The sequence below is a fragment of the Eschrichtius robustus genome, chromosome 9 (genome assembly GCF_028021215.1).
Source record: "Eschrichtius robustus isolate mEscRob2 chromosome 9, mEscRob2.pri, whole genome shotgun sequence".
Taxonomy (NCBI): domain Eukaryota; kingdom Metazoa; phylum Chordata; class Mammalia; order Artiodactyla; family Eschrichtiidae; genus Eschrichtius; species Eschrichtius robustus.
In genome coordinates, this window is record NC_090832.1 from 21901572 (window position 1) to 21916455 (window position 14884).

At 43.4% G+C, this 14884-nt stretch overlaps 1 protein-coding gene across 1 annotated transcript in view; it reads right to left on the reverse strand.

The window, feature by feature from the left end:
* AIG1 (androgen induced 1) overlaps positions 1-14884 on the reverse strand; it is a 230374-nt gene that overhangs the window by 25667 nt on the left and 189823 nt on the right. The window contains 1 exon segment of the mRNA XM_068550808.1: positions 12601-12716. Coding sequence (XP_068406909.1) covers positions 12601-12716 — 116 coding nt within the window.

A 14884-nucleotide genomic window follows, 5' to 3' on the forward strand; every position in this document is an offset into this window, starting at 1 on the left:
CTAGATGAGGAATCAGGGACGGTTTCTTGGAAGAAGTGATGTTTAAGGTAAAAATCCAAGGGCGGGTAGATAACCTCTCAGTAGGTTAAGGGGTTGGGCTGGAAATCAAGTGATCAGTGAGGGAAGAGCATGTGTGAATGTCTTGAGGCAAGAAAGAGCGTGGCGGCTCTGAGGGATGGGAAGAAGTGGAGTGTGGCTGGAGGGTGGGGGGTGAGAGTGCAAGGACGGGAAGAGGAGGTAGCACAGGAAGGCAGGGGCAAGATCTCACAGGGCCTCTAGAGAAATCCAAAAATTGTCATTAGTGCTCTGTTCAGATCTGATCAGGCCCCAGAGGGGTGAACAGCTCACAAGAAATTGTCAGCTGGCTGAAGAGCCGTCAGATCAGGCCAAGTCCCTTCCATAGACACATTACCCCTAGCGTTCCTTGGTTACACAAAACCCCCAACTGGATGTACTAAACTTTAAACCAAATGTATGTACAGAATTTCAGAAAGCATGTTATAAATAGCTGAGTACAGTGTGAAATGGTACCGTCCCTGCTTCACGGCCAGTTCTTCTCCATCTATGCATGCAGCAAATGAAAGTCACAGGAAGAATCAAGAACTCACTGTTCTTTCCCTCAACAATGGCTCGGGCACAAGCAAAGGGGTCTCTGCTGGGGACGATAACCCCTGTGCCTGGTTACCTTCTGTTATTTACTGCCAAAGATAACAGGACGTAATGGTAGGTATGGGGCAGAAGGAAAACCATACGGACGACGAACCCAGAACAAGAGAGGTGTCTGTCAGAGAAGAACGCTGATGAACGTAGCTCGGTTCCTACCGGCTGAGGAGGGGAATCTGGCACCACACCTACTGCGGTGATTCCTGCTGCTCCTGGGAAACACCGTGCTCTCCCTGGTGAAGCTCCCTTGGACCTCAAGGCCACTTGTCACAGGTCCTGTTTGACCCCTTCAGTAACCAGCCGTGCATGCTGCTCTTCCAGCTGTGCCGTCCCTGTGCGCCTCTGGTCATACACTGCTGCGTGTACAGACTTGGGGTGATGCTGTCACCCACACGATGCCCATCTAGGAGGGTTACGCACGCTCCATGTTATCCTGTTTCTGGACCGAGCTAGCTCATACTGGGAGGAATATTTCTAAAGGTTGTGAGAAAAAGACGTTACAGCTTCACTGCCACAGCAGAAATTGCACATGACATCAAGGAGAAGAGGTGCTGCCCCACCCTGGTTGTCAAACAGGAGCTCGTGCTGCTTCCCGTCCTCCCTGGAGAAGAGAACTGAGCTCCCTGACGTCAGCTAAGGCTCTCCAGCCGTGGGAGGCTCTGAGATCCGGGAGCGCTTTCCAGCCATTCTTCTTGGGCATGGAATCCTGGCATTCACGGGAATGCTTCCAATTCAACCTAAAGATGTGATGCTGATATTGGAAAGGACCTATATGCCAACACAATGTGCACCGTGTGGTCTGGTGGGATCACCAAGTATCTTGGTGTTAGTGACTTTAGAACACAAACATGTGCACAGCCCTGGAACCAACCACGATGACAGTTAAGATGATCACTCCTCTGAGTGCAAATATGGTATCTGGCTACTCCAGCTGATGTGGACCAGCAAGCAGGGCTCTGATGAGTCCGGCATTGGCCACTGCAAATACTTTTAAATGGACTGCCGGCAGATACACTGACTTTCTGTACGAGTTAGTTCACAAGTACAAGTTTGCCCTGGCAGAGGTACGTATCTTATGTTAGACTCATCTACCCGAATATGTCTTTTTTAAAAAGACACCTGCCCTTGCCTGATAGGCAGGCAAATAGCACCATTTCACATTGTACTCAAGTTAACTATTTATAACATGTTTTCTGAAATTCTGTACATACATTTGGTTTAAAGTTTAGTGTATCTGGTTGAAGATTTTGTGTAACTAAGGGAGGCAAAGGGTAATGTGTCTATGGAAGGGACCTGGCCTGATCTGATGACAATTTCTTGTGAGCTGTTCACCCCTCTGGGGCCTGATCAGATCTGAACAGAGCACTAATGACAATTTCTGGATTTCTCTAGAGGCTGGCAAGAATTTATGAATGAATTGTGACTTCTTTCTTGCAGTCTTCCATCACAGCTAAGAAACATAGCTAACCCAAGCTTTCAGACTCCGTTTTCTTTCTTATCCAATGTTTTTCCAGCAGAATATCATGGGGCTAAATTACTCACTATAGTCGCAAAATGATTTGTATTTGTACCTGCAAATTTATGCACTGTTTTAATTTACGTGAGATTTTTGTACGGAATTCTCAGCTTTTAAGGATGACTGAAACATCTTGTTTTTCTACTGTCAGGTGAGAATATCATGGCCCAAGGATATGTCATGGTATAAGGAAAAAGAAAAAACAAAAAAAAACTACTGAAGAGTTTTGAGTAGGAGCATTGACAGGATCAGATTTGCATTTTAAAATAATCTTTGGCCAAGAAGTAGAAAGTGGATGGGAGGCAGTGGGGAAAGCTTGCTCAGAGGCTTGAGCGTTAGGGAGTGAGCAGATGAATGGGGCCTGTCAAGGAGGCTGAGAGGGAGCAGCCATACACAGCCTGGCATCTCAGGAAACAGGCAAATCAATCAACCAACCAACCAAACAAAATCCCAACTCAAAGAAGGATGTTGTGGAGAGGTAAAATAAAGCAGTTGTGGTGGGGAGAGTAGAGGTAGTGATTGGAGTTGGGAAAATGCCAGTGGTTCCAGGCGCACTAAACTTCTTTCACTGCCTGACTGTGATTTGCTCTTTCTTGTCTCCAGGCCATGTCCCTTCTCTGTCCTGGATACCCTTACCCTGGACCTTCATATGGCTAACTCTTATTCACCCACAAGGGCCAGCTTACATGTCACTTCTTCAGGGAAGCCTTCCATGACCCCGTAAGTTTGGGATAGGGAATGTACCTCTGGACTCTGAGAGCCTCCTGTATTTCTTCTCTTATACATAGCACTTATGAACTGTAGGGTAATTGCTTTTTAATTTCCCTGTATCCTCCAACAGACTGTAAGCTCCTGAGGACGGAGCCAAAGCTTTATATACTGTTTACCTCCTGCACTTAGCACCATGCCTGGCGCGTGGGAGGGACTCAATAAATAAATACCTGCTGGGGAGAGTTAAGGAATTTCATCCTGAATCTACATGGACCTGGTTCTTTCAGAACATGGGAGAATTAAAATATGATAATAATAATCAAGCTAGTTCCTTCTCTTACTTTGAAAATTATTAGCGAAATGGGCCTACTTAAATGAATAAAGACAAAGTTTTGCGTGGGTATTTTAGACCAAGTTCTCTTGCCATTTCCATTATATCTCAAACAAAAGGTCTTTGGGGCTGTAAATTTCTTTTGACTCTTGGGGTATAAGCTCAACTCTGGCGCAGATATCTCCTCATCTGAATTATTTTCAGTTGGTTTTCATTTTGTGTCTCCTGGGAGCCCAGCCCTGCTGGGCGCTGTGGGTGATGCAATGTGTGGAACACGCTTCTGCCCAGTTATCGCAGGCTGTGGAAACCACCTGCTGAAGGCGGGACCGGGCGGGCCTGGGATCACGGCAAAGAGGTTTACGTAATCCCACCCATGCAGCCGCCAGAGAATATGTTCTGAGCCTTCAAAACACTCTTACGTTCTCCAAAAAATCGAGAAGGCTCCCCTCAGGGAAATGGAGAGGCTGTACTTTGGCTAATAAATGGATCTTTCCTCCACCTGGAATTTTTTATTGCCTGCACTGGGTCACCTCCCCAGGATCCCCTATAGGATGTTACTCTGGCGAGGTGCACAGACTGTGAGCCCTCCTACATGTCTATCAACGTCAGTTGGCAACTTAAATGAACCAGGCAAGTAGGAGAAGTGGCAATAAAGCTGAAATTCAACATCAGAGGAGTAGATGGTAGGAGTATCATAAACACTTTACATAGTTATGATTGAGCTAAGTGTAAGGTAGGTGTAAAATATATATAATTTAAAATTGTTTCCTTACTTTATCTGCTTGTATTTAAAACTCACATACTATCACAATTTCTCTTATTAAGCAATCTATCTTAAGAATGGTTTCTCTGACAATTTGATTGATGTGATGTCTAAAGAGAATGGATTTGTATAAACCCTTAGAAAACTGTAGACGAAGAGGCTCTTTTTATTTTCTTGAAGATCATTGCAACTTTCTTTCTCTCCCTCTAGATAGTGAGGGGAGGGGATTTGGGTGGCAGACTTTGAAAAAAAATTAACCAAATAACCATATAACTACAACTGGTTTTTCACTTCCTAGATGGAAATGAACAGGTGACTGCAGTAGTGTACCACCGAGGGGCTGACCCAAGTCTTGGGAATCAGAGAAGGTCTCCCTGAGAAAGAGATTTCAGCTACTACCTGAAGGATGCGTAGGATTTGTAACTAATAATTATGGGTGATGTGACTGAGGAGAGATGGGGTTTGGATGGTGGTGTGGGGCAGGTGAAAGCTTTGAAGCTGGAAGGAACGTATAGCTCTTGACCATCAGTGAGAAGGTCACTGTGGCTGTAATAAGCAAAGGGGGAAGAGGAGGAGGATAAGGCCAGAGAGGTCGGTGGGGTCACGTAATGCAGGTCCCCAAAGCCATGTAAAGGAATTTTGGACTTTATCCCTAGAAGCAATGGGAAGTCATCCACATTCTCTGAGCAAGGGAGTGGCATGATCATATGTATTTTTAAAAAAGAGCTGAGGGATCCTACATGTAGATGGGGTGGCAGTGGGGGAATGCCAGCTCTAAGCAGTGGTTCAGAAGAGGGATGACTGCAGCTTGGACCATGGTGTTGGCAGTGGAGAGGGAGCAAAGTGTACGGATTCTAAAAGTACTTCAGAGGTGTAGAAGCTAGAAATTGGTGGATGATTCTCTGTAATAGGCCCAAGAGAGGTGGGCTGAAGAGGTGGTTTCATAGATTTCTGGCATGAATAACTGGATGGGTGGCAATGCCAAGGGGATACAAGTTTGGGGGTGTGATTGGGAAAGCAGGCACTGCATGAGTTTGGTTTGCAGTTGCTAAGCGTGAGAGACTTGTGAGCGGACACCAGGAGAGAGCTCCGAGCTGGAGATCTGAGATGGAGGTAGTTGTAAACACGGAGTGGATGGATTTATCCAGGGAGAAGAGGTACTAAAAAAAGAGGACCTAGGTTACAAGGGTAGATTTCAAGTTAAGTATTCTTGCCACACAAAAAAATTTAAAAATAATAAACAAAAAGAGAAAAAGACCGTGTGCTGAACTCCAAAGAACTCCAGCACTGAGGTTTGGGTAGAGTGGGAAGAGCCAGCAAATGATGCCCAGAGAGTTTTTTACATTCTCTGTGAAGTTAAAGACTAGGCCGTCTGCTGAGAGAGGACAGGGGACGGTGAGGGGGAGGGGGAGGGGGATGGGCAGAGCTGGCTGGAGAAATACAAAGTAAAATTGCCGATAGCATCAAAGGCACAAGCAGCATCCAAACGGCGGTTCCGGAAGACGGCAGGGAAGAGAAGTAGTAGTGTTGGGGTGGATGGAGGGTAGGGGTGTTGAGGAGTGGGGGAAAGGTCATAAGTGCATATAAAATGGTCTTGGTGAGGGGCCTGGTTAATAGCATATGGGGAATTCTAGTTCTTCATGTATACCCAGGATGCCTGAGAACCAGCTGTTCGGGGTAAGAAAAGATGAAACTCAGAATAATAAACACTGGGAATTGAGATGGATGGTACACAAAAACCTTTTCTGTCCAGATGCTGATTCAACCAGCACCCAAATGGACACTCTGAGGAGTCCCGTGCCAGCCACACTCTTACTCGGCAAGTCCTCAACTGTCTAGATAGGCTTCTCCTCCTCAGAGGATAAGAAAACAACAACTACCACTACACAAAGTGTTTGTAGAAACAAACAGATTAGAATAATGGGAAAGCAACGACATTCTCAAATCTCAGGGGAAAAGCCGAGCTTGGGGAATAACAGTACATGAAGCATAAGAAATTTTCAGAACACTCTTTAGCATTCTTAATAGGTAGCAAGGAGACACAAACCCCACCAAGCAGGACCAAAATCCTTAAGAAGAGCCGAGGATAAAATGAAAATAAGGATGGTGGGAAAAGAGGAAGAGAGAGAAATGAGACCTTTTCACAGAGACTCAGACACTCAGGATTTTTATCGCCTGGGAGGAAGGAAAGATACCATCATTTCTTGAGTGACCCACGTGCTCAATAATCTATTATCTCTAGTGGGAGATAATGTGCAGGCATTACCTCCCATTTTAGAGGTGGTAAAAATGAGGCTAAGAGAGAATAAGTAATTTGCTCAAAGCCCTTAGGAAGAGGGGATCTGAACAAGGACTGTCTGACTTCAAGGATATGGACCTCTACCTGCCAGAGTAGCATGACAGGTTAACGAGTGAAGAAACATGCAGAAAGGGGCTGATTCAGGCTCCCTAAGGACTGAGTATTCTTAGCATAAACACAGATCAACAACAATGGATACTGTACTGAGTGCCAATCACGTGGCAGGCATTTTGTACCCATTTTTCTGATTCTCACAGCAATCCTGCCTAAGTTATCATCACCCTCTTTTTTTTCAGATGGGGAAACTGAGGTCCACAGAGACTAAGTGACTTGCTCAAGTGTATGGGTTGTCTGTTGTTACTGTACCACATTACCACAAGCTCTGTGGCTTGAAACCACACAAATTTATCTTCTAATTCTGTAGGTTAGAAATCCAACACAGGTCTCATGGGACTAACATCAAGATGTTGGTGGGGATGCATGCCTTTCTGGAGGCTCTGGAGGAAAATCTGTTTCCTTGACTTTTGTAGCTTCTAGAGACAGCCCGTACTCCTTAGTTCATAGCCTCTTACTCCATCTTCAAAGCCAGCAAATGTCGTTTGAGTCTTTTTCACAGCACGTCTGTCTGACTGTTCTCCCAGTCACGTCTCTCTCTGACCACAGCTGGGAAAGGGTCTCTCCTTTTAAGATTAGATTGGGCCCCCTTGGATAATGCAGGCTAATCTCCTCAGGTCAATATCTTTAATGTAATCACATCCGCAAAGTCTCTTTTGTCATGTGAAGTGACATAGTCACAGGTTCCGGGGATTAGGATGTGGACATCTTTGGGAATCATTATTCTGCCTATCACACACCGAAGTTAAAAAGTATTAAAGGGGTTTGAGTCTGGAGTTTAATTTGGATTTGGTCTAAATTAAACAGGAAATACAGTTGATTCTATCTTCAAAATATATTCAGAATCCTACTATTTCTCACACTGTCATTTCTACCACCTTGGTCCAAATCACATCAATTCCCTCCAAAATGACTTCTATAGTTTCTTAACTGCTCTCTTGTTCCATCCTTGCCCCCATCTGTTCTTAACACAGTAGCCAAAGTGAATTTTTAAAAACGTCTAAGATCATGTCAATTCTCTGTTCAGAACTTTCCAGTGGGGTTTCCCTGGTGGCGCAGTGGTTGAGAATCTGCCTGCCAATGCAGGGGACACGGGTTTGAGCCCTGGTCTGGGAGGATCCCACATGCCGCGGAGCAGCTGGGCCCGTGAGCCACAATTACTGAGCCTGCGCGTCTGGAGCCTGTGCTCTGCAACAAGAGAGGCCGCGATAGTGAGAGGCCCGTGCACCGCGATGAAGAGTGGCCCCCGCTTGCCGCAACTAGAGAAAGCCCTCGCACAGAAACGAAGACCCAACACAGCCATAAATAAATAAATAAATAAATAAAATTAAAAAAAAAAAACTTTCCAGTGACTCTCAATTTCATTCTGAATTAAGGACACAGTCCTTACAATGGCCTACGAGGTCCTACATGACCCTCCCTCCACCCCAAGAGTCTCTGTTCACTCTCCCTCTTGCTCTGCTCCAATACACTGGCTTTCTGCTTTCCTTGAACACACCAGGATTATCGCTGGAGCCTTGAGCGGGAGGGGACGCTACATTTTCATGCTGCCCTCCACTCCAGTACCTTGATGTAGAAGGGGAGGGTAAATCCTGATTCTGGGATGTCTCTTCTCCATCCAGGAAGTGAAATGGGAGGATGACTATCTTCTGCCTTCATTGCCTATAGTTGTACAAGTGGTTGCCACTGCTCCTCTGGCTAATACCAAATTCGCACTGATTCAGGCTGTGAGGCTGATTCTCAGATGCTCACTCGTGCATGGGGTACATAGGCAGGAGGTTTGTAGGGGGTCTCTGAAGGACTTCTCTACTTGCAGACGTTGTGGGAGCCTGGCTGGCTCCAGCGTGCCCTCTTCAACACCCCCTGGCTCCTGCCCACAGTGGAACCTTCTAGTTTTTTGCCCCTGGGAAACCCTTGTCCAGGGGCTGGCCTTCTTGAGTGGATAGTTCAAGCCCAGCAACCTCCCTTGATGTCACACCAGATCCACAAGAAACTTACCCATCTACCTTTGCCACTTACGATGGTAGGATCTAGGCTGCTCTACAGTTGCCCCTCCCTCCACCCTGCCATATCCTTCCAATGCCCTTTTCTTTGCTCAGGAAGGAGGCATAAGGAAGGTTAACAAGTCTGATTCCTAAATTAGATTCCTGTCTCACCCTGGGTATTTACCAGGGCTTCTTTTGGAGCCTCTTAAAACTAACTGGCTTTGGCGAGTGTGGGGAGGCACTTCCTCTCCCAGTAGCTCCCCTAGACCCCAAACTCAAGAATGCAAAGACCCTCTCCCTCTTCCCCAGCCAGGCTGAGGAAGGAGGGTGGAGAGGATGGGCATGGCAGAGAGTGTGGATGGCTTTGGGGATGGGTAAGGAAGCAGGGTCCTCTGGCTGTCTCTTATAAGACCCAAGAAAGGTATCTCTCTTCAGAATGGGAGGCACTTAGCACGTCACTCTTTCAGCTTGGTTCCAGTTTTCCGATGCCAGGAAATTAGGAAAACTTTCACACACTATCCCAGATGTAAAGGTCAACAGAGTAGGCAGTTATGGTAGAGTGAAAGATTCAAGTTGAACAAAAGAAAATGCTGGTCATCTGCTGGCCAGATCTGTTTAACTGGTGAAGAAACATCCAACTAAACAGGAGTTTAATGTGGTCCAAAATTTAATTTTCTTAGTGAAGCAGGTGCAAATTTTATGCAAAAAATTTTTACTTGTTCATGGCTTAATATTCTTTCCAAGACTTCTTAATTAGAGTACACTCTTATTTTTATTTTTAAGAATTTTTTCTCTACTTTAAAAATAATGTATGTTTCCAGCAAAAATTTGAGGAAATATAGAAACGTTTCAATAAGAAAACAAAAAAAAATCTGCAATTGTACGGCTGAGACATAACCAAGTTGGGTGGTGATAAAATTCTGATTTTGGACCACTTAAGTCTACATCATAAAAGAAAGATCACGCTTCACTATGATTTTACTTTGTTTTATTTTCTAGGTTGGAAAGTTGTACAATGGACACATTTGGGGCAGGAGGATTTGGAGTGTGGAAATGAGCCAGATAATGCTCTGTCTCAAAGAGTTTTTTTTGGGAACTAAATACGGTAATATTTAAAATCGCTTTTGGCACAGCAGTCGAAAAAATGGTACTCAGTACAATTCCTGGTAATTACCGTTGCATTAGAAACCAAGGGGACTTCTGTGTTGTGTCCTGCATAGGAGAATATGGACCATCTCACTCATTAAGGGGAAATGTCACAAATAAGGTGCAGAGAAATGCACGGAGGAGGGATGGTGGAGGAGAGGTGTACAGAAAGGGAGTTAAGAGCCCACCATCAATAGTCAGGGGATACTTGTGTCCCAGACCCCTGGGTAAGTGGAAAGACAAGTGGAGGTGGGCAAGGGAAGGGTCTGGGATGACTTCAGATGCTGAGCTTGGGTCGGACTGAGATGGGGGCTGGGAAGTGGAGCCACTGAGCGTGGGAGCTCAGTGGGCTCCAGTCCGTGAGGGAAAGCTCCGGTGCCCCTCGCTTTCTCAACTCTTGTGACCCAAACCTAGGAAGACAGCAGATTCAGATGGGTAGGGAGACTTGTGAAAATGGGCAGCAAGCTAGAATCAGAGCCAAGCAGACAAGGCAGGCTGGCCAGCAGCCTCGGAGGTATAGATTCAGCTCAACCACACAGAGGATTTTAAGGGAGATCTACTTTATAATTAGCCTGTGACAAGAGGAATGCTTTCTTACATTTTGGCATAAGGTTCTGGAATGTCCAGAACAACCCTGGTATGTGGTATGGTAAAGATTTCACATCCTGAACCTTTTGCTGTTGTGTCACTGGTACGTCGCACCTGAGATAGTCCGGAAGGGAGTAAAACCCAGTACTTTTTTGATGACAATTAAAATCCCTGGGTTTGTATAATGTGACATGGTGTGAAGGGCATTGTTTAGCTCTTGGCATAGCTATGAATGCCTAGGGCAGAACACCAAAGGAAAGTCTACTTTGAAAGCTTTCTCAGAATATAGCTGGGAGAATTCGCTGGTTAATGCAGATACGTGTCCAAACAAGCACTGGTTTGCTCAGGGAGGGTGCGGAGTTGGCAGGCCGCCCTTGGCACAGAGAGCGTGAGTAATGCTTCATTTTAATGAGGGATCTTGGGGGTCTACAATGAAGACTATGTGGTATTTCCCACGTGTCTCTTTGGAATGTGGACTGATGGCACCCACAGTGGAAGAAAAGCCATCAGAAAGTATGTAGTTCCTAAAATCTCTGGGGCTCTACAAGATTCAGATAATTTAATGGCATATAAATGAATTCACAGAAATACACCCAGAGTTCCCAGAGTAAAAGTCCTCCCTTCCCACAGGTAAGTGAATATGAGTACAAAGTAATGAGGCTGTGTTTCGGGGGGAGAGGTGGGAAGGGCATTTTATTTTTATTTTTTAAATTTATCATTTTTATTATTTATTTATTTATTTATTATTTTTGGCTGCGTTGGGTCTTCATTGCTGCGCATGGGCTTTCTCTAGCTGCGGCGAGTGGGGGCTACTCTTGTTGCAGAGCACGGGCTCTAGGTTTGCGGGCTTCAGTAGTTGTGGCACCCGGGCTCAGTAATTGTGGCTCGCGGGCTCTAGAGCGCAGGCTCAGTAGTCGTGGCGCACGGGCTTAGTTGCTCCGCGGCATATGGGATCTTCCTGGACGAGGGCTTGAACCTGTGTCCCCTGCATTGGCAGGCGGATTCTTAACTACTGCACCACCAGGGAAGCCCAGGCGTTTGATTTTTAAACTAAATTTATAGGCAGTTCCAGACGTGTTGTAAACATTGTAGCAACCCTGGAATAACTGTTCGCTTTCCTACCTGACTCTTCTGAAAGATAAGAGTCATTGGAATATCAAGTTCTTATGTATAAAGCACACGCATTCATTTTTAAGATATAATTTCACAGTCACACTTCACCTGTGAGCCCGGATCATTTGAATTTTTTCTTTCAGAGAAAGCCAATACTTAATGTTTTGGGTAGAAAAAAAATCTAAAAAGTCACTAGGAAAACAAACGTTCCCCAGTCCTCGTGAACAGTCGGTGACTCATCAATGAAGCGGCAGATGGAATTGAACATGACCGCATGTTTGTTCTGGGGTCTGTAGCCTGGATGTCCCCTTAGATCCAGCCACAGGGTGTGACTTCCTAAAAGCAAATTCCCTTTTTGTTCAGATTTGGAGCATTATGTGATCATTCAGGCAGAGTATGTGAAGTACTGTACTGACCTTTATTTTATATCTCTTGACTGGCTGGAGCCAAACGCTCCACAGGGACTGGACCTCCCAAAGTGCTCCAGGATTTTGGTGGGATTAAGTGCAGTCCTGGGTTTGGAAGAACGTGATTCAGTCCTAAAGACTTAAAGGAGGTGATGGTGACCCAGAACTCAGGACAAGAGAGTCCCAAGAGGCGGAAATGCTGACGGGAGAGACCTTTTCTGTGTATGCTAATATATCAAAGAGCACTTGGAATTATACAGAGAAATAAGAAACTATCTTAAGATAAATAATTTTGAAATGTTAAAACATGGTTAGAACTGAAATTAAAGTGAAGTAAACTCAACAGGCAAAAATTCTTTTATCAGATAAATTTGGCACCTCACACTTGGGGCTTATTCATGCCCAATAGACAAAGCAGAGATTTCCTGCTATTTATTTATCTCAATTTTTCAAAACAAAACCATTAAATGCATGCTATATGTAATAGCAAATTCTGGAAAAGGTTTTAAACTGACTCAGGAAAATGTACATTTTCACTTGTTTCACTTAGAGGATAGAAGTCACTCCTCTAAGAGGTCATTTCTTCTGTCCTCATTTGCATTTGCTGCAACTCCCTCACTCCCAAAAAAAGCAACAACAACAAAAAATCCCAAGCAAAAAAGCCCTTAAGCAATAAAACTGATGTCCAAGAAAAACATTTAGTTTGAAAAAGAGTTGAAAAAATGTAGCCTTGGAAGAACCACTGCTTACATGGAATTGTTCAACAAATTCCTGTTGTGTGAGGTTTGGCATATACTTTCTAAAAATATAAGCATCTGGGGAAATGAGACAAAGCCCAGGTCTTGGACCAAATGAGGCACGCAGTGTGAATCTGTTAGTGATTATATCCATAATGAAATATGTGCCCAAATTTAGCAGTGCAAAATCTAATACAGTAAGAAAGCCCAGCAGGCACTGTCCTTACCATAATATATAGCCAACAGAGAAGGTACATATGGCGGCCAGTCCGCTGCTCCTGCTGGGATACGCATGGTGTGATGTCCTCATCTCAATTAATATAAAGGGCAAAACCGTCGTGTGCTGAAAAAGAAGAGACCAGGTGACACAGGTTCTTATCATCACCCCTAATTAGCTATTTGTCTTCAGTAGGAGAATGGATAGTGTACATTTCTAGCCAAAGTGCCACAGCAGAGAGCAGTATATGGCTCACCTAGGAGGTAGAATGGACGTGAAAACATGCAGCCCATCAATTGCTCCCCTTCTTTTTCTTCTGTATCTTAATTTTTAAAATTGTATTTTCTTTATGCCCGTTATAGGAAATTATAGAAATTATAGAAAGATATATAGGGAAAAAAGTTGGAACATAAGAAAGGAATAAAAATTACGACTGTTAATATTTTGCTATACGTTCTTTTCCCTCACTCTTTGTTCATGCTATTTATACACAGTTAAGAAGTTAAGATCATACTGTGCATGCAGTTTTGTTTGGGATTATAGTATGAGACTTTTTGACATGCCATTATATAAATACTTCTAGAATATAAACGCTGACCAGAGCTGCTTGAAACTCCATTTTATAGATGTACCAACATATATTTATTTATTTATTTATTTATTTATTTATTTATTTATTTACTTACTTACTTATTGATTTTTGGCCGAGCAGCTTGTGGGATCTTAGTTCCCTGACCAGGGGATGGACCTGGGCCCCAGCAGTGAAAGTGCTGAGTCCTAATCACTGGACCGCCAGGGAATTCCCTGACCAACATTTATTTAACTGATTCTTATTCTTGGACATTAAGTAGTAAAAGATTTTCAATTTTTAATTTATTAAAAATATCATGATGAATATCTTTTGTAGAAGTCTTTGAATGTTAAACTATTTTTTAAATTTATTTTTAATTTTTTAATTGAAGTATTGATGAGTTACAATATTATATTAGTGTCAGGTGTACAACATAGTGATTTAAATTATTTTCTTATAGTCAAAGGCTATGAAGATTTTAAGGCTGTTGATACATAATGCCAAATTATGTGTGAACCAGCAGCAGGTTGGAAAATAAAGCCAAATTAGCTTCCAGAAAGGATGCCAGCAGTGCATGGATTTAGATACTATGTTGGAAGATAGACTCCAAAGAAGTTGCACGGAACATTTCCATTTGTTTCTCGAACCCAGTGGCCACTCCAGATACTCAGTTCAGCAGGGCAGGGTGGGGTAAAACTTACCCCCTCCTTATGGTAAGCAGAAAGTCAAGCACTCTTGATATTGAAATTTGGTGGACAGATATAAGGGAAAAAGAGCTTCTTAGGTAAAACTGGCTCAGGATATAGATTTACCTTCCAGCATTGGAAAGCTTCCCAAGAGTAAGAAGATGGTGGAACTGAGAACTGAACCACCAGCAAGTTTGGATTCTATTAAGGATACTCCTTAATGGCCATGAAAGAATCTTTGTTCTGCTCTTGCTGTATAGTTTGCATATTCAAGGAAAAGGCAGGAAATTGAATGTTATGATTTTCAAACTCTAATAAGTATTGTAGCAAAATGGAACCAGGTGACAGGCAGGTCTTGGCAGGAAAAGACACGGTGGGGATATCAAAGCGAACATCTTCGGAGCAACTTGTTGTTTATATTCATAGAAAAAATAGACAGGATACTGTAAGAAATAATAAGACACTGGAAACTCTTTGCTTTAAACTTTCTCCTCTACGTAACTGTTCTGACTGCCAATACATGGTAATTAGACTATGGTATGCCTAGAATGTCAGGTGGGTGATTCCACAGTTGGGCAGCTTTATATTTCCTTATCCTTTGCTTCTCTGTTATTGTTTTAAAACAGTATAATTAGCTCTGAAGGGAACCACACAAAATATACATATGTGTTAAAACAGAGACAGTATGTATTTTAAAGATCTATTTTATTGGTTTTTTTTCACTATAATCTAGTCACCTCAGATAACATTGGCCTGGAATTTCACCAACAATTTGAGATGCCAACAACAGTTTTACAATAGCGCATTCATGTAAAATTCAAATATATGGTTAGCACTAAGGCCAAGACTTATCGAATCGATCGTAGAAGAAAAATACCTGCAAATGAAACGTTTACACTGAAGATAATGCTGACTCTAATAGCCTGTGTGGGTTGTAGAATGATGATGTTATTTTTGACTCATTAATATTAAAAAATATCTAAGCTCTACCTCTTCCTCCATTGCTCCAAACTGAGTAAAAATTCACTCATTTTTCT